The sequence below is a fragment of the Crinia signifera genome, chromosome 4, assembly GCF_055691185.1.
Source record: "Crinia signifera chromosome 4, ASM5569118v1, whole genome shotgun sequence".
Classification (NCBI taxonomy): Eukaryota; Metazoa; Chordata; class Amphibia; order Anura; family Myobatrachidae; genus Crinia; species Crinia signifera.
Window position 1 is genome coordinate 190,310,241 of NC_139220.1, and position 26,735 is coordinate 190,336,975.

A 26,735-nucleotide genomic window follows, 5' to 3' on the forward strand; every position below is an offset into this window, starting at 1 on the left:
ACCTGGAAGCCAGCACTATGCAAAGCCATCCTCAAAGCCGCTCATCTGCTGGTATGACCAGCAGATGAGCGGCTTTCCCAGCAATGATGCTGGAACACACAGCAGCGCTCACCACTCATCGCCGGGGCATACACACTGGGCGGCTTTGAACTGAAAGCCGCTCAAACCTGCTGTTTTGAGCGACTTTCAGCTCAAAGTCCCCAGTGTGTATGGGCCTTTAGTGGGTTTTTCCCACTAAAATTCTGCTTGTTAACTGGGAAAAAAAATCTCAGGTCATTAGACCGATCATTTTTTCTCCACAGCCAATGCAATGTCGGTGAATGTCATCCTTCACAGACATATCGGATGCCTACCCACACCGACCTGCTAGTAACATATCGGCTTTTCACTCAAATGGCCAATATATATTGCATTAGTGATTATTATTAAGAAAAAATCTGCTCTTTTGTTTTGGTCTTGACAATAAAAAATCAAGTTTGCTAATATCATTTATTACAGTAAACTGGCTACATGTTTTGATCTAAATCATAAACTTTCTTAGTTGTATATTGTACTACATATCCTAAAAAATAGTATTTCCTTAGTACGCTCAGTAGGATGAGGTTTTTTTGACGTTCGAATTATAATATAATGAAAAAGTTATATTTATGGTGGGCTCCCATGGCCCCAATACAAATTACCCTAGAGATTCAAAATTTGACACAGCAATGTTTCTACACTTCCATATATTGCATTCTAAATAGAACGCATATGAGGGAGATGGGGACTGCAATAAAAGATCACATCACTCTGATGATGACTGGTCTTTATGGCAATATTCAAATTCTATTTACAAAGAAAGCACTGTATAAGTACCGCATGGACCAGGGCATAAAATAATGTGCGGTTTATTTGGTTACAGTCTATGCTCTGACTCTTTCTGCAGCAAATCGTACAAAAGTGTATCATGGTAATTAGTGAGGGCTCAGTCTGTTCTTGTAGTTCTCTTTCAGCAGCCATGCATTGAATATGAACATAGTTTTGCAAAATAGTCATTTATAAAATCAATAACATCCATACACAGGGAATATAATTAGCCATGTGTTGGAAATATATGAACACATTTTCCAAATTGAATCAGTTCGAATAAAAGGGTGGATTAACATACATTTGGACAGTGAAAAACACAGTATTACATTCAGGTAGACTAGTGGTTCAAGGTACAATTAGTAAGAAGCAAGCATGAGGTAGACTCAGAAGAACAGGGTTGTCCAAACCGGTCCTTGAAACCAACAGTTCATGTTTTCCAAACCACCTAGCTGGTGCACAGGTGTAGTCATTACTAACTGTCCCATTTTCAAACATGTGCTGCATTAATTCCTAACATACACATTCTACTGATCCACAGGTTGTCAGAAAGACATGAACTGTTAGTAAATAATGAGGACCAGTTTGGCCACCCCTGCAGTAGATAAATAGTTGAATAGTTTGTTGGCATTATATAGTCTAGGGTTTCAGTGATCAAAGTAATAATTACAATAATATGAATGCATTTCAAATTTTAAATATAACTTATTAAGTTAAATTAGCAGGGAAAATATATTCCGCAAGCATATGGATCGCTCAGTGCAATAAAGCAGTATGCATCCCCACTTCAGGCTGTATGTTCTGGAGTACACAGGAACCTTGACGTATATTTGTAATATTATTCTCTATGGGTACATGTTCAGGATCGTCTCGTTTCCTCACACAGGGGGTTATTATAGTTCACTCTTTCTGACAAATTCCTTCTTAGATGGACAAAACCATGTGCACTGCAGGTGGGGCAGATGTTACTTGTACAGAGAGAATTAGACTTCAAAGTGAGATCTATATTGCAGTATAAAAATCATGCAGTCAGTATTTACCCTGCACAAAAACAAAATAACTCACCCAAATCTAATTCTCTCTGCACATTTTACATCTGCCCCCCTGCAGTCCACATGGTTTTGTCCATCTAAGAAGGATTTTGTCAGGAAGAGTGAACTAGAATAAGGCCCACAGTTCCAGAACATTCTAGTGTGTAGTGTGACTAGTTGAGAATTCTGATGTAGTTCCACTGAGGCAAAGACTGAAAAAAACGAATCAAACATTTCTGTCAAGAAACAATTAAAAGTTGCACTGCGTCTGAACTTGTGGTTATTAGCCTTTATGAATGCTTCCACCACCGAAATATTGCAGCATGGCTATTTGTTTTCCACCTTATGCTTGCAGTAACATTTCAGAAGTTTAATTTCCTCTTTGTCCAAGTTTAACCTACACCTTTCCATCATCCACCATGATGAAATGTGTGAAGATCTTCCACTCGCTGTGAACAAACAAAGACTACGTCAGTTTAACCAAAGGTTCAGACACATCTGTGTATGAGCTTCACAATAACCAGCATAGCTTTGCCACGTCTACCTATGGGACAGAAAAACAGAAGCAGCCTCATTACTCTTCAATTAGCCCATAGAAAATGTTTCTGTAAATCACTGTATAGTATGTTGCCAGTAATTAAAGATCTGCCAATGCTTCCAGTTTAATCATATAAACATTTTCAGTACTTTTTATAAAGTTACCAAAGTCATAGGAAGGTTTATTCCATCTTCTAAAGTCTGCTTTTTGGGACATTGGCCTCCAGACCACAAAGGAAACTAGTTAGGGTGTTGGTGTACTCCTGAGGGTGTCTACGTAAATGTCCAGCGTGCACAGAATCCTCCCACTTCTTGCCCTGCACGTTGATCCCGAGTTTCTCCCAGTCCTGCATCATCTTTTCCACTGTTGCATGATCACTCATTGGGTCATTCATGCAGTAGAAGAAGAGTGCTGGACAATGGATTGGCTTGTAACAAAAGGCTTCAATTCCTTTTTCATAGTAGTCTGCAGTTTGGGATTTTAGAACTGAGAAGTAAAGTAGTGTTCCACGCACCACCAAAGACTCCAAAAGAGGGAAGGTGGTCATGTGAGCTACACCTGAAAGAATGTAAAACAGTAGTAAGAGCTCTATAAAAATAAAAAATAAATATTTCAAACATGCTTATAATTCAGTTCTAAAGATGAAAAGCACACATCACGGGTTTAGTTTCATTGAAATTAGTACATTGTAGAAAACAAGAACCTAAAAATTACTATATTAACATCAAATACACACAGCACTGATGTGGTAATGCGGTGATTCCCAAACTTGAGTCATGGCGGCGCCCTGGGGTAGGCCAAAGGATTTTTATTAAGCACGTCAGAATTTTTTTTTTTAAATTAAGTAAATTGTGTTTATATGTGATGCTTAAGGTTGCCATACACTGCTGCAATGTCTTGCAGCAGTGAATGTCCACCCGATCCCCCTTAAACTGCCCGGGTCCTTTCTGTGCGGCAGGATCGCATGCAGTCTTCTCACATACGATGTATCGCATGCAACCCCATTCACCGTTGTCAGGAGGGGCCGAATACAGAGATCATATGTCCAGCACATATGATCTCTGCATCTGATGAGATGCACACGGGCCGCGCAATGAATGTCAAAACACTTCCGATTTGGCCAGTTTCATCCGATAGGTGGCCCGATACATCGGAATCTATGAAAACAGGCCAAATCGGACCTGTGTATGGGGGCATTTAGATTCGGTTATGTAGTGAGGGACAAAATTGGCTTCGGGTTGTCCACATATTTTATGAATAGAATACCCAAGCACTGGTTTTGCCTATTACATTGACCATTGGCTATGTAGAATTTACCCCTGGCTTTTAGTTTGGGTATGTGGTTATCAATAAACATATTGGCTTTGTCAGAAAAATTCATTGAGAACCAAGAGTAAGGGTTACATTTACCAAGATGGGATTTCTATTGAATAAGATGTAGCAACCAATCAGAGGCTATCTATTATCTTCTAGAAGGTGCTAAAAAGAAGTACAATTTGTTAAAGGTAACATCTAATCTTCAATAGGACTCCCATCTTACCCGAGAGTGAAAAATTTATTTAATTCCGATAACCATTTAAGAGAAAATACGTTTTATCCTTAAATTCAACCTTTAATACTAGGGGTCTATTCAATGCCCTATGGCGAGCTGTGACGGCAAGCTTGCAATAGCCAAAAGCTTGCAGCTCAATATTCAACTGACCCCCTTGCACTCGCCATTTCCACCTCGCAGGGTTTTTTCCAGCGAGGTGGAAACGCAGAGTGCAGCTGTCAAAATGGCGAGGGTCGCCACTATATGCAGTGGGTTCGCTGCATTAGCGACGAACCTTGTTGTGTGGGGGAATCCTTACCCCCCTGACGGCAAGGATTTCCCCGGAACATAGAATAGGGTGAGCAGGGGGCTTAGATGGTGAGGATAGCTTGTTTTCAGCGACCCTCACCGCAGAAACCCCCCTCGCCGGGCGCATTGAATACCGCCCTAGATGTCCCTTGAAATAAAAAATGTTAATAGACTTTGAAGGTACTTACACTGACAACTGTTAGCAGCATTTATAGAAAACAAATCAATAATAAACTATTTCAATCTCTGGACACTTCTCAATAATAAATCATGGTGACAATTTTAAAAAATTTAGAATAACGTGTAGAAGCCATTCTAAAACCACTAGTATAGTAAAAAAAAAAAAAATGCCTAGCTCATTGGCTCCCAAACTGCCTAGGCTCTTACAAGGATGCCTCAGGTTGACGGTCCAGGACTAAATCAAATTATTTATGGTCAAAGTGACAGTCAAAACCTGTGCTTGTGGCAGGATACATTTACCATGCCAGCAGATCCAAAATTCCAACATCACTGGATACCAACACCAGAATCCTGACAGGTGGCATACCAATTGTAAGTTTACTGGGGACTCTTAACATTAGCTCGTAGGAGAAGGAGAGATACATTAGGTTTAACTTTGCTAGTCAACTATTCACCTCTCGGACGAACGCCCACACACCGATTTCACCCGCACGCATACAAATTTATGTTTTTCATAGTCGCCAGCCATCGAGGGATTTCCTATGCGCTCGCAAATCTGATGCTGGCCATACATCAGAAAGATCGATCTTAAGATTGATTGCGCTCATGATGGTGTCCAATTTCCCCGCAGTCCTTGGTGGTTTTTGGACACACAATGTGCACACAATCTGCATACAATCCATCTTATAATCAATTCAGATTTTATGATTGGGTGCAATATCTTTCTGATGTATGGCCACCTTAAGTCACTCTCTGGTGACTTAGGTTTGCAGCGCTCTGGTACAGAAACAGGGCGGGCAGCTGACATCTGGTGATGTCAGCTGCCCGCCCCTGCCACCCCGCAATTTAAATGGGAACACCTAGCGTTTTCATGGGAACGCCCATTAAATTCTGGGCGTTCCCATGGGTGCTACCCATGACCGCCGCCCCACGCTCCCTGCCCAGTACGCACAAAGGGGCTGCACATGCGCATAAATGTTTATGCGCAGTTTCAAAACATGGCTCCCCTGTGCAAACGCGCAGGGGAGCGTCCAAACTAGAATGACCTTCATAGTGTATTAGAAATACATTTAGCAATTTTGACTATTTATTCTGGTAGGTTAGTCTGTTTGGGTTTGCGGATATACTATATTCAAGATCAGTAGCCATTACAACTTGCTCCTAAATGAATTGCCCCGAAGACACGTTTGGTCTTTCGTGAATTTCGAATAAGATGACAATGGATGCTTCAGCTGTCTAAATTGTACGACCTGCAGAAGCATGACTGTTGGTGACAGTTTGTCACCCTTTTTCTGGCAAACGATATCAGATTAGACATAAAGTGACATGTACCACACGGTTCATTGTATACCTTATATCATGTCCGTGTAGGCTTCATTATGTTGGGAGGTCAGATAGGACTCTACGTGAAAGGATGGCTGGTCATTGTGCTGCTATCCGGGCAGCCCTTGCAGCTGGAACCAGTGACCAGCCAGTTGCAAGGCATTTTGCACTGGCTGGACACAGTATGGCTAACCGACACTACATGATTATTGATCATGTTCCAGCAAGACTAAGGGGAGGGAACAGATCATTAGCCCTGCTCCAATGTGAATCACGGTGGATACACCGTTTAAGAACTATGGTCCCATATGGGCTTAATGATCATTTGGGACTGCATGCAGTTTTATAAGAGGTTGGTAGATTAGATCTTATTATATAAACCTGTTCCTCTGTGCCTGGACTGATTTTTTTTCCTGTATTTTTTTGTGTATATTATGTATATTGTATTGATATTTCTGATTGACTTTAAATACATATTGTAAATTTTTTCCAGTGTATATCGTTTGGATGTATGTTGCTAGATGTTTATACTGATATAATAGGTGTGTTTATTGCTTATAATCTCGCCTGTCATCTCGGTTTTAATCACACGTCAGCTGCTGGAAGTACGTGGGATGGCTCTCCGGTGTCCGGAGTCAGCAGTACACGCCGGTTGCCATGGTGTAGGAGACTCGGTGTATGTGCGTGACCATGGCAACGGACGGGACTGTGACGCGCGCTGATGACGTGAGTGGCTGACCGCAGGAAACGTGCAGGGATGGTACGGAGGTGAATGGGATATAAGGTGAGCATTGTTTGTTATTCATTATGCCTGATCGAAACGCTGCTGTTTACATTCCTGCTGGATTTCCTTTATTCGGACTGTGGACTTCCTTCACTGCCGTGGCAGTGTCAGTATTTGTATTTGGCCCCCATTGGGCTTTGGTGAGCACCAGGAACTTTACTTCATTTGTTTGGAGTGCTTGGCCGTTTGGACATTATATATATATATAAAAATTTACTATAAGGTGAGTATTGTTTGTTATTCATTAAGCCTAATCGAAACGTTGCTGTTTACATTCCTGCTGGATTTCCTTTATTCGGACTGTGGGCTTCCTTCACTGCCGTGGCAGTGTCAGTATTTGTATTTGGCCCCCATTGGGCTTTGGTGAGCACCAGGAACTTTACTTCTTTTGTTTGGAGTGCTTGGCCGTTTGGACATTATATATATATAAAAATTTACTATAAGGTGAGTATTGTTTGTTATTCATTAAGCCTAATCGAAACGTTGCTGTTTACATTCCTGCTGGATTTCCTTTATTCGGACTGTGGGCTTCCTTCACTGCCGTGGCAGTGTCAGTATTTGTATTTGGCCCCCATTGGGCTTTGGTGAGCACCAGGAACTTTACTTCATTTGTTTGGAGTGCTTGGCCGTTTGGACATTATATATATATATAAAAATTTACTATAAGGTGAGTATTGTTTGTTATTCATTAAGCCTAATCGAAACGTTGCTGTTTACATTCCTGCTGGATTTCCTTTATTCGGACTGTGGGCTTCCTTCACTGCCGTGGCAGTGTCAGTATTTGTATTTGGCCCCCATTGGGCTTTGGTGAGCACCAGGAACTTTACTTCATTTGTTTGGAGTGCTTGGCCGTTTGGACATTATATATATATATATATATAAAAATTTACTAAGATGTGTATTCTACTTTCCATGTGATGTTGCTATGGGCAACCAATCAGAATCTACTTATTTATTTAGCACCCTCTAGAACAGTGGTAGCCAACTCCAGTCCTCGAGAGCTACCAACAGTTCACGTTTTCTAGATCACCTAGCTGGGGCACAGGTGCACTCATTACTGACTGACACATTATAAATTATCCACAGGTGGAGCTAATTACTTCACTTATGATTCTGTGAGGAGACCTAGAAAATGTTAACTGTTGGTAGCTCTCGAGGACTGGAGTTGGCTATCCCTGCTCTAGAAGATAGTAGACAGGATCTGATTGGTTGCCCATAGCAACATCACATGTGAAGTAGAATACACATCTTAGTAAATTTCCCCCATAATGTTTAGAATGTTAACCAACTGCAAAATTACTATAATTATCCCTGCCTGCTTAAACCTGTCAAGTTAAATCAAGACCTTATCCTTAATAAAGTTGAGAACAATCAGACAAAATGCAGTAAACCCTGATTCTCAAAGGAATCCAACCGTGAACAAGATCATACGAACCACTAATATCTTTTGGCATTGGAGCTCTAATAATGTTTTCTACAGCACGGAGCCTTTTGCTGCCAAAAAACTGGCCACCGCAGCCAGATATTCACATTTTCAGAAGTGAAGATCTGCACTGTGTAAAGTTCAAACCTTACATCCATCTACAAAACAGTGTTTTCCAAATTCAGTCAATAGGACACAAATACTCTTTTCACATCGCAGAAAAAACATTGGTTATCACTGAGGTAACCAGGGTTTCGGCTCAGTGTAAGTGGGTAAACCCGAACCCAGTGACCTGGGAATCCAACAGAGCAGTGGGAACGGATAACCCGGATCGTCCAATCCAGGTCCCATTTACTGCATAGGGATGATGTAATCTCCAATCTCAGGCAGAGGTAAACTCAGGCTATGGGCTAGATTCTCTAAGCTTCAAAAGTGATAAAATGGAGAGTGATAAACAGCCAGCCAATCAGCTCCTGCCTGACATTTTTCAAACACGGTCTGTGACATGGCAGGTAGGAGCTGATTGGCTGGCTGTTTATCACTCTCCATTTTATCACTTTTGAAGCTTAGAGAATCTGGCCCTATATCCGGTATCTGGATGAAAGGTCGACAGTCAATAGATTGACACCATATGGTCAACATGGATAAAATGTTCAAAATGGTAGACTAAGAATTTTTAGCATTTTTTATATTTTACCATCCACGTAGACTACAATTATTATTATTATTAATAATAATATCAGATTATTATACAGCGCAGCAAACTCTGTTGAGGGTTACAATTGAAAACAGTGATAAAACAAACTGGGTAGTTATAGACAGTCAAAATGGTAGAAGGACCCTATTCGCAAGTTTACAATGAAGCTTACAAGTGCTTCACTGCACAGCAAAGGGCTGGCACATTACCCGTTCCAAAGCCAGGCACTGTCTGGCCATGTTTAGGGTTGCAGCAGCTGCGTGTTACACCATGCAGCCGCTACAGCCCTCCCACTGAGCAGTCCGGACGCCTCCATTGTCCGGACTGCACCCACGCTTGGTCGCTGTCCACTGACTTGTTACTAAGGTTTAGTCAATACTATTGAGTCACAATAAAATCGTCGCACACCTGGAGCCCCACTATTTGTACATTTTCATGTTGTGTCAATTTGGGTCAGAGATTAATGTGAATGGCCAAATATCCTCTGTAAAGCGCTGCATATATGTATGGGCTGTTTATATAACTGGTAAATAAAATGTTACATAACATGGAAATAAATGTTGCTATTCTGAAGACACTGCGGCAGAGATTATCTGGGAGTTATATGTACTAGAATTAATCATTTATTTTAGACATGTTAGATTATTACACCACAACATGAAATGAAAATCTCTTAATCACCTGTCGCCATCTTTTCCATACTGCCGACCACAAGGCTGTCAAATACCTGGCCATAAATCCTATCCAGCATAGCCCGCTGGTCCTTGGATGACCACACCAACATCTGTGCAAACAAATAGCCTCCAATCGATATTGCATGGAGGTAAAGTCTGCGAGAGCCAAGATCCTTTTCTCCCATCAGAAGATCGATCAATTGTCCTGCATACTCCAGCCCTGTTTTGGGCCATAGAAAGTGTAACAATGAGCTCTCGGCCACTAGCACATCAAAGCCCAATTTAAAGTACAGCTGAATATACTTTTCGTGGGATCGAGACTTTGAGCCCAGCCAGGGCAAAAAGAGTAAAAGTGGACGGGAGGACTGACAGTTTACAGAGGGCGAGGGATTGGTGTACAGAGATATGGAGTTGGAGTATTTCTTCACATTTGGAGGCAGCAGTGAAGTAGTCTGGGTCTGACCATCACAGAGGGATCCAGAAGTTGTATTCATAGCAAGGACAAGAGGCATGATACTGGTCTGGTAATGGAGGTAGTGACCCTGCAGCAAATCGGAGAAGAACGTTTACAAGAGTTTGCATATAAATGTTACTATTATCACACAAGAGATGACAAGTTATAATGTAAATTAATGTCTACGATTAACAACATATTTATACCACTTTTACGCCGCACCTCAAACCCGGCTTATTGCCAGATTGACCCGGGTCAAGGTGCCATGTGAAAGCACCAAACCTTATATCCCAGGTCAACCACCCCGGCAATTCGGATAACACTGTGTACAATGGGCGACCCGGGTTTAATGTAAATGTGCCGGACCCGGTATTATAATTTTACACAGAAGAACAGCAACGCTATAGACAGGAAGGTCTTGTGAATGCAGATTATGAAGTAGCAAATCACACACACAATATTAAGAAACACAGCAATGTATGCCCCAAAGTACTGCTAGACCATTAGAGCACAGATACCTTGTCATGGTGGTGACTTACAAATTGTCTAAAATATCCTCTGCATTACATGTACCTACGATGAGCCCATAAATTGATTAAGCAACTACCACAGGGGTGGCCAAACCTGTCCTCAAGATCTACCAACAATTCATGTTTTTCAGGCAACCTGTGGATCTAGGTTTGAAGAAATGGACCAAGGGCGATGAAAAGTTGTCGACACAACTCTCCGATGTGCTCAGAGAAGTGAGATATACAAAACAAATAAAGGCATGTAGAAATAAAAGTTCCGTGTGAACAACAGACTCAATGAAATTCAGGGGATGGGTAACTGCAAGCGTACCCTCACTCACGATTTAAAAAGATAGATGGTGCACATAATGGTATCTTTTTGGAGATATTAAGGGTTCACCACAGGTGCAACTTCAAAAGGTAGAGGATGGGTACCATACTCACAAATAAATGTGCAATTACAGACGCATCTCAGTATCTTTTGGGGATCTCCTGTCTTGGAGGGTGTCAACTCCCGTACACAAATCAGTTTCCAAACTTTTTGGAATCACTGCACTCTAGAGCAGGCATTCCCAACCACGGTCCAAAAAGTTTTGAAACCACTGCAATAGCCTCTAAAACATGTCCTTTATACAGAGATTTGTGTACGGGAGTTGACACCCTCCAAGACAGGAGATCCCCAAAAGATACTGAGATGCATCTGTAATTGCACATTTATTTGTGAGTATGGTACACATCCTCTACTTTTGAAGTTGCACCTGTGGTGAACCCTTAATATATCCCAAAATATACCATTATGTGCACCATCTATCTTTTTCGATCGTGAGTGAGGGTACGCTTGCAGTTACCCATCCCCCAAATTTCATTGAGATTCTGTTGTTCACACGGAACTTTTATTTATACATGCCTTTATTTGTTTTGTATATCTCACTTCTCTGAGAACATCGGAGAGTTGTGTCGACAACTTTTCATCGCCCTTGGTCCATTTCTTCAAACAAGCTTTACCAATATAGGGTTGAGTGGTGACCCTTCTTCTGTGGACTCGGCTGAAGAAAAGTGTTTGCGCCTTGGGACTTATTTTCTTTTTTGACTGTGAACCTGTTGATCTATAGTAAGAATGACTGCAGCAAGTTTGAAAATGTGACTACAGCTGTGCACCAGCTAGGTGATTTGGAAACCGTGGATCGTTGGTAGATCTCGAGGACCAGTTTGGCCACCCCAAAGAAACGGCAACTTGAAAGTCTCAGTTTCTATGCCGTCTGAGTAAAGTACAATTTATTCCAGATATCTTGGATCACCTTACTCTCTGATATTACTTATCATTACCTATATGCACGTGTTGGGGAAAGTCCATTTAAAGAAACCTTTGAATACATCTCTCTCAATTGTGAGTGGGGACCACCTTTCCTACACATTTACACACAGATTCAAGATGATTGAATTGGACGTACTAAAACATATATTTTCTCTTTTCCTTTTGAGTGATTATGAAGTGAATATACATACCGACTTCGTGGGACACATCTTGTGTTGGTATCAGATAAGAGGACCGACTTGAGTGCCATTATACTATTCTTTTTAATTGGTCTACATTTATATACCGGATTGTGGGGATTTGGACTCTAGTGTGGCTGCCTAAGTTTTGTGTGCGCCTTGGCATTGTTAATTATCTTTTGCTTTAAACTATACTAACATACATCTCTTCGCTTATCTCAAAATATCACCCAACTCAGCCTCTTCACTCCTCACAAGATCTACGTCTCTCATCCACACGCACTACATGCTCCCATTCACAATTACAGCATTTTCTTCGGGCTGCACCCACTTTGTGGAATGCCCTCCGACACACCATATGACTCTTTTATGCTGCTTTCAGACCGCAAAACTGGCTTTGACCCTGTATTTGGAAACGTTTCCAAAAACGGGTCTGCCAGGTAAAACCCCTTTCACACCGCATCTCTTAAACGGTATATTACCGTTTAAGTGCGTTTTTTTTTTACACTGGCAGACCCGTTTTTGGAAACTTTCCAAAAACAGGGTCAAAGCCAGTCTTCAGCGCGCGTTGCCCCCGCCCCCCCTCCCCCGGGGGTTAACACCCCCAAATCCCCCCCACCCCAGGGCTAACAACCCCCCCCCCCCTCCCCCCTGTGCAGTCGGTACCTCCGTTGCGTGATCCGGCACTGCAGTTGGTCGGGGAAGCACTTATGAAAAAAAGCGTCTTTCAGAAAATGGCTGCCCCATAGGAAAGTCTTTCGTATGGGGGCAGACATTTTCCGAAAGTCACTTTTCTCATTTTCTGAAAGACGCTTTTTTTTCATAAGTGCTTCCCCAACCATACTTCACTGCCGGGATCCACAACGAAGGTACCGGCTGCACGGCGGGTGTCGACACATGCGCCGCGTGGGGGGGGTGTCGACACATGCGCGGGGGGTGGCTCCAGTGCTGCAAATATTTAATGAGTGCTCATTAAATATTCGCTGCTCTGAATTTAGGACCCAGCTCATTGGCTGGGTCCTAAATACCGTTTCAGACCCAATTTTGATCCCAAAATACCGGGTCTGAAACGGGTAGGACCCTGCATTTTAACCGGTTTGAAAAAACGGTATTTTCAAACCGGTTAATTGGATCTGCACCTTTCAGACCGCACAGATTACCGGTTTAAAACGGTAAAAAAACGGCAATATACCGTTTACAAAGTGCGGTCTGAAAGGGGCATTAGTCTCCAAACAGTCAATCATTCCCTGAAAACTCACCTCTTAAGGCGAGCTGATCAAATTCCAGAACCACCCACATAACTTGAATAAACTTTACCTCTATACAAGTACACCCCCCACTGAAGAGACCAAACATATCCTCACTTATTTTCTCTTTCACATTTTTCATCTTCCGTACCTCTGGCCAACATTTTTTTACTATTTTTTTTTTTAGCAGACAGGCGGTATTTCATGCCCTACCATCCACTAGGGCGTGGTGGGATAATAGAATAGCGTGAGCCATGTGAGGGGACGCGGTGGTACATTTTAGTGTTTATGTTGACTGTGTCGACATAAGGGTAAAAAATGTCAACTTTTCACTGTCGACCTTAACCATGTCAACCTAATGATCCTGTCGACCTAATGACCCCGTCGACCTAGACACATGTCGACCTAATGACTTTTGTTAACAACTTGCTGTGGACCAACTGATCAATACACCATGGGCTGTAAAAAGAATAAAGCAGATTCTTTTATCTTATAAACTGTTATCTTATAACCCTGAACACAGAGGGATGTACTTTAGCACAGATTGCTCAGCACACATCGCTGGCAAACATGCCATGCACCAGCAATGTGGGTGGAGCAATCTGTGCTAAGCACTGTTTTCCCTATGCTTTCTAGGCAATCATACTAGGTAGACAGCGCATGCACTGACTATGAGCGGGCAATGGCAAAGCGCAGGATCACGCATCGTATAGGGTGTTCACATGGAGCGATCGATGCTTACTTTCTAAGCGATCTAGACAGAGCACAGCCCAAAATCTTGCTTAAATGTATTATTTTAGATAATTAGATTTCTATTTACTGATTAGAAGAGTAATGTGCAGCCTTTTTAAAAGGTGAGAGGATAACTATTGGAGCCACTGAGAGTGTATCAGATTGCCTCTTAAGGTGCCCAGCGATTTTCGCTGCTCTGAACGACTTTCCATAGCAGGGTGCAATGGAAAGCCATTCAGCCTGCTGGTAAATGCTTCTCTCCACTGGCCCCGTACACACTGGGAGGCTGTTGAGTTGAATGCATCACAAACAACAAAACTGAGCTGCTTTAAACTGAAAATCGCCCAGTGTGTACAGGCCATCACATACACTTTAAGAATGGGTTGGTTTCTTACCTCCAATTTATTAAACAGTATGATTTACAGAGCAGTCAAATTACAAAGATATTTAACAAATAAGACTTCCTATTGTCCACAGCTGTGTTTCAGTGCTCACAAGACAGTCTCACCCACACTGCTTCCCACTTTTACTCCCTCCCTTTAGAACAGTAACAGATGATTTAGCAAATAATTACAATAGCAGTGGACTAGGGGAAATCTATCAAGCCTTACCTAAAAGTGGGCAAATGGATAAAGCAATTTATGGGTCCTACACATGTAGCGATGAGCGTTCTGAGAGATGCTGTATCACTCAAGGCTCGGAACACATGAGAACATATGAGAACTCTGGCCCTGGCCCCCCATTAGCTAGCTTTATCCACTGGGCTGGATATTAAACGCCGGGCATTTATCAAGCATATTCTATGATTTCCAGAAGTGAATTATTTTTTTAGGATTCTACTTGTTTACTTTTTTAGAAGGCTTGTGGGTGTGGAAGAGAATATGTGATGCATTCCCACTTCCACATGTGGCAAAATGTAACACACCTGGAGATACTGTAAAAAAAAAAAAAAAAAACATGCTTTTTATTTTTTAGAAACAATCATCATTTACACAGCACAGCAGGGTTTTGCCTTGTAAATGATTGCCGCTTTGAAAAAAACATATGATAGAGTAATTCATAAATTATATCAATTTATACACAATGAGTGAATATGATACCAAATACGCATTAGCTATGAAACTGATTATTAGCTATGTCCAAAAGACTTGAATGTTTGTGTAAAGTTGTTGCCCTGCAGGATCCCCTGATAACCGCACCCGTGTTTACATTGTAAGTGATTAGACCTATTAACAGCACGGACATACATCATACATCATACATATATCAGACAGTACTCACAGTAGATCCCTAGAGAGAGTGTACATCACCCTCCTCCGGCCTGGCTGCTGTGGCTGTACACGTGTTACCTAATGATTATTGTATAAGACAGCTTCATCTATCAACAGGAAATGAGCCAACTCCACACTCACTCACTCACACGCAGCAACACCTCCGCCTGCTGCCATAGCCGGGATGCTACAGTACGTAATGCCTGCCAGGCTGAGCCCGATTGGAGTAATCACTTGTTCTATGAGCACGCAGCTCAGCCACAGGTCCGTACAATACGGACCAGGCTGTAATGTGCCGCCTGATCCCGCACAATGGGGGGAAAGTGCAGCTCCACCAGTCACTGCCCGGGGCTTCCCTGTGTTATATACCCCGGCTTGCTGTGCTGAGTGCTGGCCACTAACCGTACTACTGAGGAAGGAGCGGGTGCGGCAGGCCGCATAGCGCAGGCAGCTCAGCGAACTTCCTCCAAACATCATGGACATGTGATGCTGGTGACTGCAGAGGACAAAACTCAGACCTTCACTATGGGAGGGAGTGTCTGCAAATATCTTTCCTCAAGCTAACACAGCTACAGTGCACAACTATAGTATGTGCTCCCTACTGAGTTTTCAGTCACCAGGGTTGTATTAGGAAATTTATGAAAAAGGTGTTACAGCACAGGTGCCTGCAGAGGCTGAGCCAAGAAAAAAATTACAGGTAGGGATGGCCATCGGTGCAGTTGCCATCCATGGTGATTCTGCAACCAGCCATCGATAGTCATAAACTATGTGATGGATAACATTCAATAGTTTTAGCTATCAATGGTTATCCATTATCTTTGACTGAATGGCCCTTGGGCCAATCAGATTGTGGGGTGGGCAGGGCTTCTGGGGGCGGAGTTATGCTCAGTGTCCCGACACATTGAAAAACAGAAAGAAACAAAAATTGGTTCTCCTTTGCCATCGATGTAGGGAAACTATCTGGTTCTCCCACATCGATGGCAAAAGTATTCAACATCATCCATAAACCATCGATGGTCGATGGCCATCCCTAATTATAGGGGGTACAGTGATTAGGAGAAGCATGGTGTGGTTGGATGGGGGGGTGTGGCCACATATATCATCTTGGCCTAATTCAGACCTGATCGCTGCTGAGCAAATGTGCAGCAGCCAGTGAACAGATAGATGCAGCCACACTATAGTGAAATGCGGTCTTGTGAATTAATGTGCTCGCTGTGTGAATAGATGTGTATGGCTAGTGAAACCTTTGCAGCCGAGCAAATATGACAATATCCATTTGTTAGATGCTCACCCAGGGATGAATGAAGGGGGAGATCACTTCATGCTGTCCCCTGTCTTCGGGCTGCTGCTCCTGCTACGTCATAGAGCTCCGTACAGGGCAGGCATGCATTTGGTGTCCCTTAGGGTTCAGGTCTCTGCACTATCAGTCTGGTTTCAGAGACAACTGGCAATATTGACGAATGTACGTACCTTTCAGGGTGTACTCAGGTTTCAACCTCTGTATACTCCTCTGGTGGCTCCTTGGGATCTGTTGGTAGTTCTTGAAGCTCTGTCGGAACTTCCATTTGAGCCCTTGGCCTCGGTTGAGTTAAGTTGGCTCACTGCTAAGGTGGTCTTCCTGATGGCTATTGCCTCGGCTAGGAGGGTTTGGATCAGATTTGGGAGCTTTGTCCTGCAGCTCCTGGTTCTTGGTATTCCATCAGGACATAGCTGTCCTGCATACAAAACCATCTTCTCTTCCCAAGGTAGTTTAGAAATTTCATGTTAATTAGGAAATTGTTGTACCGGCCTTATGTTCCTCGACTTTGCCCAACAAAGAGAGCTCTTTGGATGTTATATGGGCTCTTAAATTTTATGTGCATCGTACGGAAGCTATCAGACATTCAGATTTCTTGTTTGTGTTATATGGTTTCCACAAAAGAGGATGGCCTGCTCACAAGCAGACTTTGGCTCGCTGGCTCAGAATGGTCATTAGTATTACTCATGAGAAGGCTGCTCTGCCCGTGCCTTCTTCAATTTCTGCATATTCCACCAGGTCTGTTGGTCCTTCGTGGGCTGCTCAGCATGGCACTTCTGCTGAACAGGTGTGCAAGGCGGCAACGTGGTCCTCGGTCCATACGTTTCTGAGGTTCTATGCCTTTGACACTTTTGCTTCCCAAGATGCTGTATTTGGGTACTAAGTTCTTTTGGCCCCTCAGGTGTCTCCCCGCCCTTAAAATACTGCTTTGGGACATCCCAAATGTTAACCCTGTGGGACCCAGGAACCCTGAAGAAGAAAACAGGAGTTATGGTAAAACCTAACTTTGGTTATCTCCCTTTCTTTGAGGTTCCTGGGCCCACATGGCACCCACCCTGGTACGCCTGATATGCGTGGATTATGTGACCTTGGTGGTTGGTCCCTTTTCCTCTTGTATGAGTGAATGTATACCATGCCTGTATTCTGCCTTCTGTCCTTTTCTGCTTCCTGCTGTTAACTAAACTGAGTGACCAAGCATGGAGGCAGGGTTATAGGGGAGAGGAGCCAGGCATAATTGGAAGCCTGAAAGTTTGGAAAATTGGTGCCTGGTCCTCTGGATCCACCTACAACCTCAATGTTAACCCTGTGGGCCCAGGAACCTCGAAGAATGGATAACCGAAGGTAGGTTTTACCTTAACTCCCGTTTTTTACCTGTACTGTATTTTTGTTATTTATTTACTGTAATGCTAAGTTCTGTCTCCTGGTACTGTTCCTTTGTACGGTGCTGCGAAACACTTATGGCGCCTTATAAATAAAATAATAATAATAATTGGTCAAATCCGCCCCAGTTAAGTGGCTCCACAGCCTTGACAAAGATCTCTGAGGAGATTGAAACGCGTTGGCTGGGACACAGGTGGACGTAGTCACCAAAGCTTTTTTCATATACAATCTCACCGTGTGGAGCAGCTCTCAAAAATCCTCTCTTCACTGAGACCCACTGGCTGCACAACTTCTATACCGGACAAAGCGGATCGCCCGGAGGAATACACACGCCCTGCTGACTGGAAGCCGGGTCCATGGCTGCAGGCGCATAGGGTGATAGAAAGTCCGGGTCTCCGCCTGAGACGGAGACTTAGAAGTGCAACAGGAGACGGGAGTAGAGGTACTTTCTCAACATCCCATCTTTCCTACCCCGCTTCTCCCGTAAAAAGACTGCCGAGTGTACCTCCAAGGTGGACAGCATACATTTATTTCTTCTTAAAACAGGATTAGAGGAATTTACAAATATCAAATATCCCTACCCCGTGTTTTTTCTCCTATGAAAAGGCTGTCCAGTGTTTTTAGTGAAGAACAGTGCACGCATCTTTTCCCATATTTTCTATCTTTTTAATTTTTATTTTTTACTGTTTTTATTATTGAATTTCTGTATTTTTCTATTGATGCCATACACGTATGCCTGATTGATGACACGTGTAAATAAACATACATTTTTTTTATCAACAATAAGGAAAACCACATTTTTTCCTGGCTACTTAAGCGCCCTAAATCTAAAGTTCTCAAACCCACACCTTGCATATGCTTACTACTGGCCGATTGAACCAGGGAGGATTTAGAATTGGGTTGCTGGGAAGGGCGCCTTTGACTATAATTACATAAACCCAATTTTGCTTCATTCAGCAAATTACTGTATGTGTGTGTTTGATTTTACTTATGTGTGTGTATTTGTGTATGACTATGATATGTACATACCCCCCAGCCATACGAATTGGATTGTGCAGGTAGTGAAAAAAGGACACTCAGCCTATAAGCTGCTGATGAGTAACTCCTCAGTTGGTAAAGTAGGGTTCTTAAGTAGATCGAGCTGTCTAGTCTTCAGATGCAGTCACAGTCTAACATGGTGCAGGGATGCAGAGTTATGTTTTTTTCCGTGCAGGATAAATACTGACTGCTTTATTCTTACACTGCAATTTATGTTTCAGTTTGAACAAATGCCACCTATTTCTAACTCTCTCTGCACATGTTGCATTTGGCCCACCTGCAGTGCACATGGTTTTGACCTACCATTAAATGGACGGTTGTCACCCCCAAACTCTGGCCGCCTGTCAAGCACCATGGGAACGGCCAGCGAATAAAAAATATGCTAATTTCATTGCACAGAGGCCTTGCGCATGCGCGCTACGCTCCATGCGTATGCACATTAGTTCCATAATCACTCAGGCTGCCATTTCGCAGCCCAGCAATCAGGCCTAAATCATGCCTATTGTCCATGTATCGAGAGTTGGATGCATCTATGTTGATGGAACTTCTTGAAATTCACCCAGAGGAAAGTAATCAAAAGCGCCAGTGTGGAATCTGAAGCTGCTTCACTGTTCATTTTACAGCTAGCATTGAAGGAAATAGAGGCTGGATTGGTTAATAGTCTGGCATCCTGTACAGATCTCCACAAAAATAGTGTGCCAGCCATTTTTGCATTGCTATTGCTGCCAGCAACAGCCCAGTATTATAGCATTGGATACTCGCGCATGCGTAAATCTCTGAGAAAAATGGGCGAGGTGGCAATTTTCAGGCAATTCTCGAAGCGCTACTGCCTCCATCACTGGACTCCAGAGGGTAAGTATTAAAAAATGGGTGTAGGGAGTGCAACGCGCACACTGCACCCATTATAAATAGACCTCTGCATATCTCCCATTGGAGAAGTGGGACCTGCCGCTGTCGCCTCAGATATAGGGTTGTATCCTAGCATTGAAACTCCCGTCTTCATCATTTTGGGGCGGCTGTCCAGTGCTCCTTGAGCAGCTGGATGGCCCACCGACTCCCCTCCCTGTTCTGTTAGATGCCATGCGCATGCTCATCTCATCTACTCCATGATTACGGCTGCTTTGCAGAAAAGAGCAGCGGTGATCACAGGCTCTCCAAACCTACCCCTGGAGACAGTGTCTGAAATGCTTGAATCGAGACAGTTGGGAGGTATGGTACCGCACAAGGCAAGCTAAAACTGCTTTTTGAGATATGTGTGTACATATGTGTGGGGCTAGAACTGTGAATGTTGAAATATTCTCTTTAAAGCACTTCTGAATAAAGTATGTGTGCACTATATTAATAACTGGCCCTCAAAACCATGTTGCGGTAATATTTATTTCTATGCTCATTTACCACTAGGTGGCTGTAGACACAAACGAATAGCTACAGTATATAGTAAAAGACAGTGATTTAGCTACATGTGCAGTATTGTGCATAGCTCCTTTGTTAAGGTTATTGAAAGAATTAAAATGTTTTAAAGCATAATAAGTCCTGGAGTAGGAAAAGTCAGTAGTGATGGATATCTTACTATTTAATTTAATCACTCAGATTTTGTCAGGAGGTTGACAGAATGTGCTTAAACCTAAAACATTACACTGCAATCTCTATCAAGGCCAGTGCCAGGTTTCTTGGAAAACAAGAAAAAAACATTTCTTACCCCAAAATTCCTGACCCTTCAGTTGTCCTGATCCACTGGTGTATGGTGCAGATTCTGGGTCCTATTCTGGTTCTCTCTTAAGGCCCCCATACACTACACGATTTGGGACTGATTTCACCCGATTCTGGAGGATCGGGCTGAGAAATCGGGTGAAATTGCCCAAATCGCGTAGGGTATGACATCCAACCTGATCCGATGCGCGGTCCCGTGCTCATCAGATCTGGATGTCGGATGTTTCCTATTCTCCCGCTCGCCGCTTCCCGGACTCTGTTATGCGCCGTGCACTCCCTGCTCCCCGCTTGCTGCTACCTCTCCAGTCCTCGCCCTAGCCCACTACCCCTCCTGCAGCTAGACCGGACCCCACTCCCCCCCACCTCTCCTGCCGCTAGCTGACTACCCCCTCTGCATCACCCACAGACCAGACCGGACCCTGCTCTCCGGTCACTGGTCCCTGCTCCCCCAGATGGACCCTGACACCCCCCCCCCCCCCCCCGCCTGCAAGCTCCCCACAGACCCTGCTCTCCTGCAGCTCATTTACATAAATCGATCCGACCCTCCTCTGTAGGGGTGGGAGCGGTACTTTCACAAAAAGGTTCTGCCGGTCATCTTCACCCATGCAGTTTCTACTCTCGCAAATTCTCTCCTGCTGAGTGGAACTACACTATCAGAGACCAAGAACTCCTGCCCATTAAAATGGCCCTAGAGAAATGGTGCCATCTTCAAGAAGGAGCCACACATGTCATCAGTATCATTACTGATCACAAAAATTAGCTCTATTAGAAATTGGCACATTGCCTAAATCCTCGTCAAGTGAGATAGGCATTATTCTTCTCAAGATTTAATTTTAAATTATGCTTTAGTCCAGGGGTTAATAATCATAAAGCAGATGCACTATTCAGAGCATGGGAGATGGACAATGAGTCCAGTGTGACAGCGAAACACACCATCATTGACCCATTAGCTTTTGCAGTGGTATCGTCGAGTACCATCGTGAAGTTTGCTCCTCGTTATATTGGTCCGTTTCCAGTGGTACAAGTTATCAGTCTAGTAGCCTATAAACTGAAGCTTCCATTGTTTCTGTAGATTCCAAACTCTTTCCACCTTCCCTTGTTAAAACCGTTAGTGTTCAATCATTTTAATTTTTTGCTGCTGAAAACTTCATTGTATTCCATTTATGTAAATGTATACAAGATGCTATAAGACCACCCGCAGGACTACATTCCCTAATACAAAGTTATCACATATTGTGTAAACAAAGTACACGTGCAACAATTGCAAGGGTTGAGACCCACAGTCCATTCAATTTGACACAAAAAAAGCAAAATGAACAAAAAGGGAAGGCTTAGGCGAGCAACCTCCCACATTCCACTAACCAATCACCAATGAGCAGAGTATACAAATACAGACCTAGGAGTACATGCATTATCCTTGAAAAAGGCCTAACCAGCCGAAGCGCGTTGGACACTGCCACCACACCGACACAGGACAAAGCACCATCATTCACTGGCATAGTCTCCTCCGGCGTGAGTAGAGCACACTGGCACTGTGGTGACATCACTCTGGGTATCACCACTGGTCTCGCAAGACCTGATATACGTAAGTCTCATCGCAGCCAGTGCCAAATAGACTGACAAGCAGAAACGGATTCCCGTACCGGGTGAATTGGCGCCCGCAACAGTCGGGCTCCGAGGATCAAAGTGCGGGAGCACGGACCTTAACATCGCAACACATCGATAGGGTAAGAAGCAAGGTAGTGGCACGCCGCCCCTTGCTTATCCCCACCACCAGCCAATATACACCTTCACATAGCAGGTCATATTGAAGCAATGCGAGTGCAAGACATAGGGGCGCATTTATCAAGATCGCATTTACAATGCGATCTGGGTGGAATATTACCGCCCAGGATCGCATTGTAAAATGCGATCATATCACCTGTATGTATGATGCTTGAGGGCGCAGGGACAGGGCTCCGAAAGGAGCCCGTCCCTGTGAAGCCCTAACCCAGAAGCCGGGGGTCTGCGCATGCGCGGTTATGCGCTGACCCGGCCGGTGGCGCTGCAGGGGGGATCGCAGCAGGGATCAGAGATCCCTGCTGCAGTCCCCTTTAATACATTTAGGTGATACTTAGTATTTGCGGCTAAACCCCGAAAATATGTGTGTTTTCGGTGATTTAGCCGCAAGTATTGCTTGATAAATGGGCCCCTTAGTTCCTAAACACAGCCCCGGGACAGCAACTTATATTTGCTCAGAGACATAAACCCAATTTGGGTTTATGGTATAAAGGGGTCTGTTGATGCTCTTATTCCCCTCGGGGCTCTCAGAATTTATAATCAGGCGGGCTCATTTGTGTTGTGTGACTCCAGAGACTTGTTTCACCATTTTGCATTGCATATTGCACACCTATATTGAATAAAATATCTTTTACTTCACCCAACCACATCTCATACTCCTTATTATAAAATTACACATAGATAGAGGCAGCGCTTCAGCCACCGTTCTTTGTTCCATTTATGACCCACAGGGGGTACGGGACACCACTGAGGCTAAGCAGCGCCCATGAACAGAATTTAAGGTGAGCGCAGTATATATACCTTTGAATGAAAGCTTCAAAGGTCCATACTCAGAGAGGAGTTGATTACAAACTACAGTTTCACAGATTTTAAATTCTCATGTCTGGTATAAACGTCTTCAATACCTCATTGACTGGAAGGTATATGGTACTGAGGAACGTTCCTGGCAAAGGCGTAACTACCATAGGTGCAAGGGGTGCAGCTGCAATGGGGTCCAGAGCTGAAGGGGGCCCATCTTTACTGTCTAAGTAATATGTTTTACATACATTTATCACCATCAGTTGCTAAATAGGGGGCCCTTACAAACTTTTGGGAGGGGGGTACTCTCATGATTCAAGTTTTGAGAAATACTTATTTACCTTCTAGATGCTTCCCCAGGCTTGCACAGAGACTGTCATCTTCTGTCATCCTGCGGTGCTCCGGTCCCTGACCAGTGCCGTGTGTGCATGGCCAGCGCCCCCCACGATGTCATCTGAGCGAGTGCGGCTGGATTGCATCTGTGGCCTGGTCAGCCTGGCATCTAGCCCTGGCTCAGACGTGACAGGCATGCTTCATGACTGGCAGGGGCACCTCCTCAATTGCTGTCTACACCAGCCAGCACCCGGGGATCAGGGACTTTCCCCTGCACTGGCTGCTGAGCGTTGGGAAATAGCTTGGGGCATGGACGGTGGCAATGCAGATGTAGAAGCAATTGCTGGATAAAAAACAGGGTAGTGCTGACTTTGATATAAGGTGACTGATGTATACTGTAAGAATGGTACTGAAGCAGTAAAGCAAGAAAGCTAGCAGGTCCTGATCCTAGTACATGGTAAATACTCCAGATTTGAAGTGAATGTGAATAAGTCTAGTATTCTTGCGCTGAAGCAGCAATCAGAGATTCTCTCTCTCTCTCTCTCTCTCTCTCTCTCTCTCTCTCTCTCTCTCTCTGTGTGAAAGAGAGAGAGACTTTGGGCCAGATTCTCTAAGCTTCAAAAGTGATAAAATGGAGAGTGATGAACAGCCAGCCAATCAGCCTCTACCTGCCATGTCACCGAATGTGTTTGATAAATGTCAGACAGGAGCTGGGATTTGGATATCAAGAGATCCATTCAAATGTATTCAGCTGAATGCGCAGCCGCTATTTAACTATATCACTGTAAAATTCAAGTCCTGGAGCAAATGATTGCCTACTGTCACAGGACGGGTCAATTTTATAAAAATGATTGTTTTACCCAAATTTCTGTATGTTTTACAGCAGTCACCAGTATATTTACTGCTATCCCTTTTTAAGAAAATTAATAGTTTAATTTCTTCATTTATATGGAATATTAAAAGGGTAAAAATACAAATGAACACTTTTAAAAGACCCATTTATCATTGATCGCATTTACAATACGATCTGGGCAGAATATTACCGCCCAGGATCGCATTGTAAAATGCGATCATTTCGTCCGAATGTATTACCTGCTGTGCGCAGGGACAGGGCTCCGAAAGGAGCCTGTCCCTGCGATGCCTGGATCCGGAAGCTGGGGGGTCTGCGCATGCGCGGTTACGCGCTGACCCCCCGCGACCCCTCTGACCGCACTGACGCTCGGGCAGTGCGATGTGTAGCCATAGGCTACAATGAGATATCACCATATCAGAATGGCGATAGCCCAGGGGTGTGATGCCGCGCTGCCCGATGTAGAAACCTATGGGGGATGCGGCCGGCGGCGCTGCAGCAGGGATCGGAGATTCCTGCTGCGGTCCCCTGTGATACATTAGGGGGATACTTAATATTTGCGGTTAACCCCCGAAAATGGGTGTTTTCGGGGATTTAGCCGCAAATATTAGTTGATAAATGCGGCCCTTAATGAGAAAGAAGGAGCATGACAGGATCGCTCTTCCTAATGTTAAGGCCCCCATACATTAGGCCGACTTGTCCTAAGGACAAGTTGGACCCAATTCTCCTCCAAGCTGCCCAGCCGCTCCCTGAGAGGCTCACATACAATTTAGGACTTGATGTGCCCAGAGGAGTAGCTAGGTGACATGGTGCCCGGAGCAAAAGTATGTTTCGGCACCCCCCATGGCATTTTAGTGCCACTTACACATAATGCATCCTGTAGTGCTGCTTACATGCATAACTCCCCTGTAGTGTCGCATACACATATAATGCCCCCCAGCAGTGCCCCATTATACACATAATGGTCCCAGTAGTGCCGCTCACACATAGAATGCCCCCCTGTAGTGCCACTGTGTTACACACATAATCCCCATACTAGTGCTGCTTACAAGTATAATGCCCCCCCCCCCCTGTAGTGCCTTACACACATAATGCCCCCACTAGTGCTGCTTAAATGCATAATGTCTCTGAAGTGTTGCTTACCTATATTCTGGTTGCCAGGAGTTCCATGCTCGTTGTCAGGGGGGATTACATGGTCATTGCATAGAAGGTTACATTCTTGTGGCCAGAGGAATGATTACATCACCAGCCTAAATGTCCCGCCCGTCCATAGCAGAGGCGCAGAGTCTCTGACAGCATTAAAGACCCTGCGCCCCTCCAAAGTTGGCGGCCGCCACAAAAGGAGACAACTGCTAGAGGTCTCCCTGCACCTCTAGCACACAGGAGGACCTACCGTGTGTGTCTTGTGTTTCCTGTGGCGGCAGGGTCTCTCTAATACTTTCAGACTCTGCGCCTTTGCTATGGACGGGCGGGCGGCATCCAGAGGGTGGACCGACGGGCAGCGAGTGTGGTGCCGGGCACCCTGCTACTCTTCAGCGCCCGGAGCCCACGCTCCGCCGGCAGCACCCTCGCTACGCCCCTGGATGTGCCATTTTTTACATGTGATAAATCACGGGGAGGTGCAGGGCAGTGAGGAGCAGTGGGGGTGGGCGGCGGCGGCTCTCAAATGAGTTGCCGGCGGGGGGTGCCAGTGCGACCGCAGCAGCAATCAGAACAGTGGGGCGGGCGGCGGTAATCAGAACAGTTGGGTGGGCGTTGATCATCAGTGTCCAGCCCTGCAGCGGGCAGGCAGCAGCGGCTATTCTATCTTTTAAAATAATGTTTCAATTGACTCTCTGGCTTTTCATTGGCTGAGATAGAGCACTGTTAGCCAATCAGAAGCCGCTGATTGGCTGAGAGTGCTCTATCTCAGCCAAGCATTAGCCGGGCAGTCATTTGACAAGTTATTTTAAAGTTGTAATTGCCGCTGCTGCACACAGCCTACTGATGATCTCCGCCGCCCACCCCTCTGCTCTGATCACCGCCGCAGCTGGATTGCTTCTTCACGGGCACCCCCCGCTGCTGCCCGCCTGCTGCAGGAGATTGGACGTGATCATACATGCTGCACATCCGAACTCCTGATCCGGTCTGATGCGCACGGGACCGTGCATCAGATCGGATCAAATGTCAAACACATGCGATTTTGGGCCGGTTTCACTCAATTTATCGGCCCAAGTGCTGAAATCGTGTGAAATCGGTCCAAAATCGCATAGTGTATTACTTATTCGGTCAATTAGCTAGGAAAAGACGTGGGGGCAATAAGGGATTAAATCTTTGAGTCAATTATATGGCCCAGATGGGATGAATTCTTTCATGCAGCCGATGAATGATGCCGATGAATATACACTCCCAAGGTCTTTTTTTTTTTTTAGATTTAACAACTAAGATACAGTGGGCCAAATGTATTAAGCCTGGCAAAGAGATAAACTGGAGTTAAATTGGAAGGAGATAACACACCTGCCAATCAG

At 44.3% G+C, this 26,735-nt stretch overlaps 1 protein-coding gene across 4 annotated transcripts; it reads right to left on the minus strand.

Moving 5' to 3' along the window:
• Window positions 1-1,018: 1,018 nt before the first annotated feature.
• On the minus strand, window positions 1,019-15,555 carry LOC146074776 (transmembrane protein 53-A-like). 4 transcript variants are annotated; one of them, XM_083183257.1, is made up of 3 exons: window positions 15,446-15,555; window positions 9,344-9,878; window positions 1,019-2,973 (listed from the first exon to the last, which is right to left on the minus strand). In XM_083183257.1, exons 1-3 carry the CDS (start codon window positions 15,524-15,526, stop codon window positions 2,609-2,611), a joined length of 981 nt encoding a protein of 326 aa, XP_083039383.1. In that variant the 5' UTR covers window positions 15,527-15,555; the 3' UTR covers window positions 1,019-2,608. The 4 variants fall into 4 exon arrangements, with proteins under 4 accessions (XP_083039383.1, XP_083039386.1, XP_083039385.1 ...); XM_083183260.1 differs by lacking the exon at window positions 15,446-15,555 and adding an exon at window positions 15,193-15,428; XM_083183259.1 differs by lacking the exon at window positions 15,446-15,555 and adding an exon at window positions 15,054-15,186.
• Window positions 15,556-26,735: the final 11,180 nt, after the last annotated feature.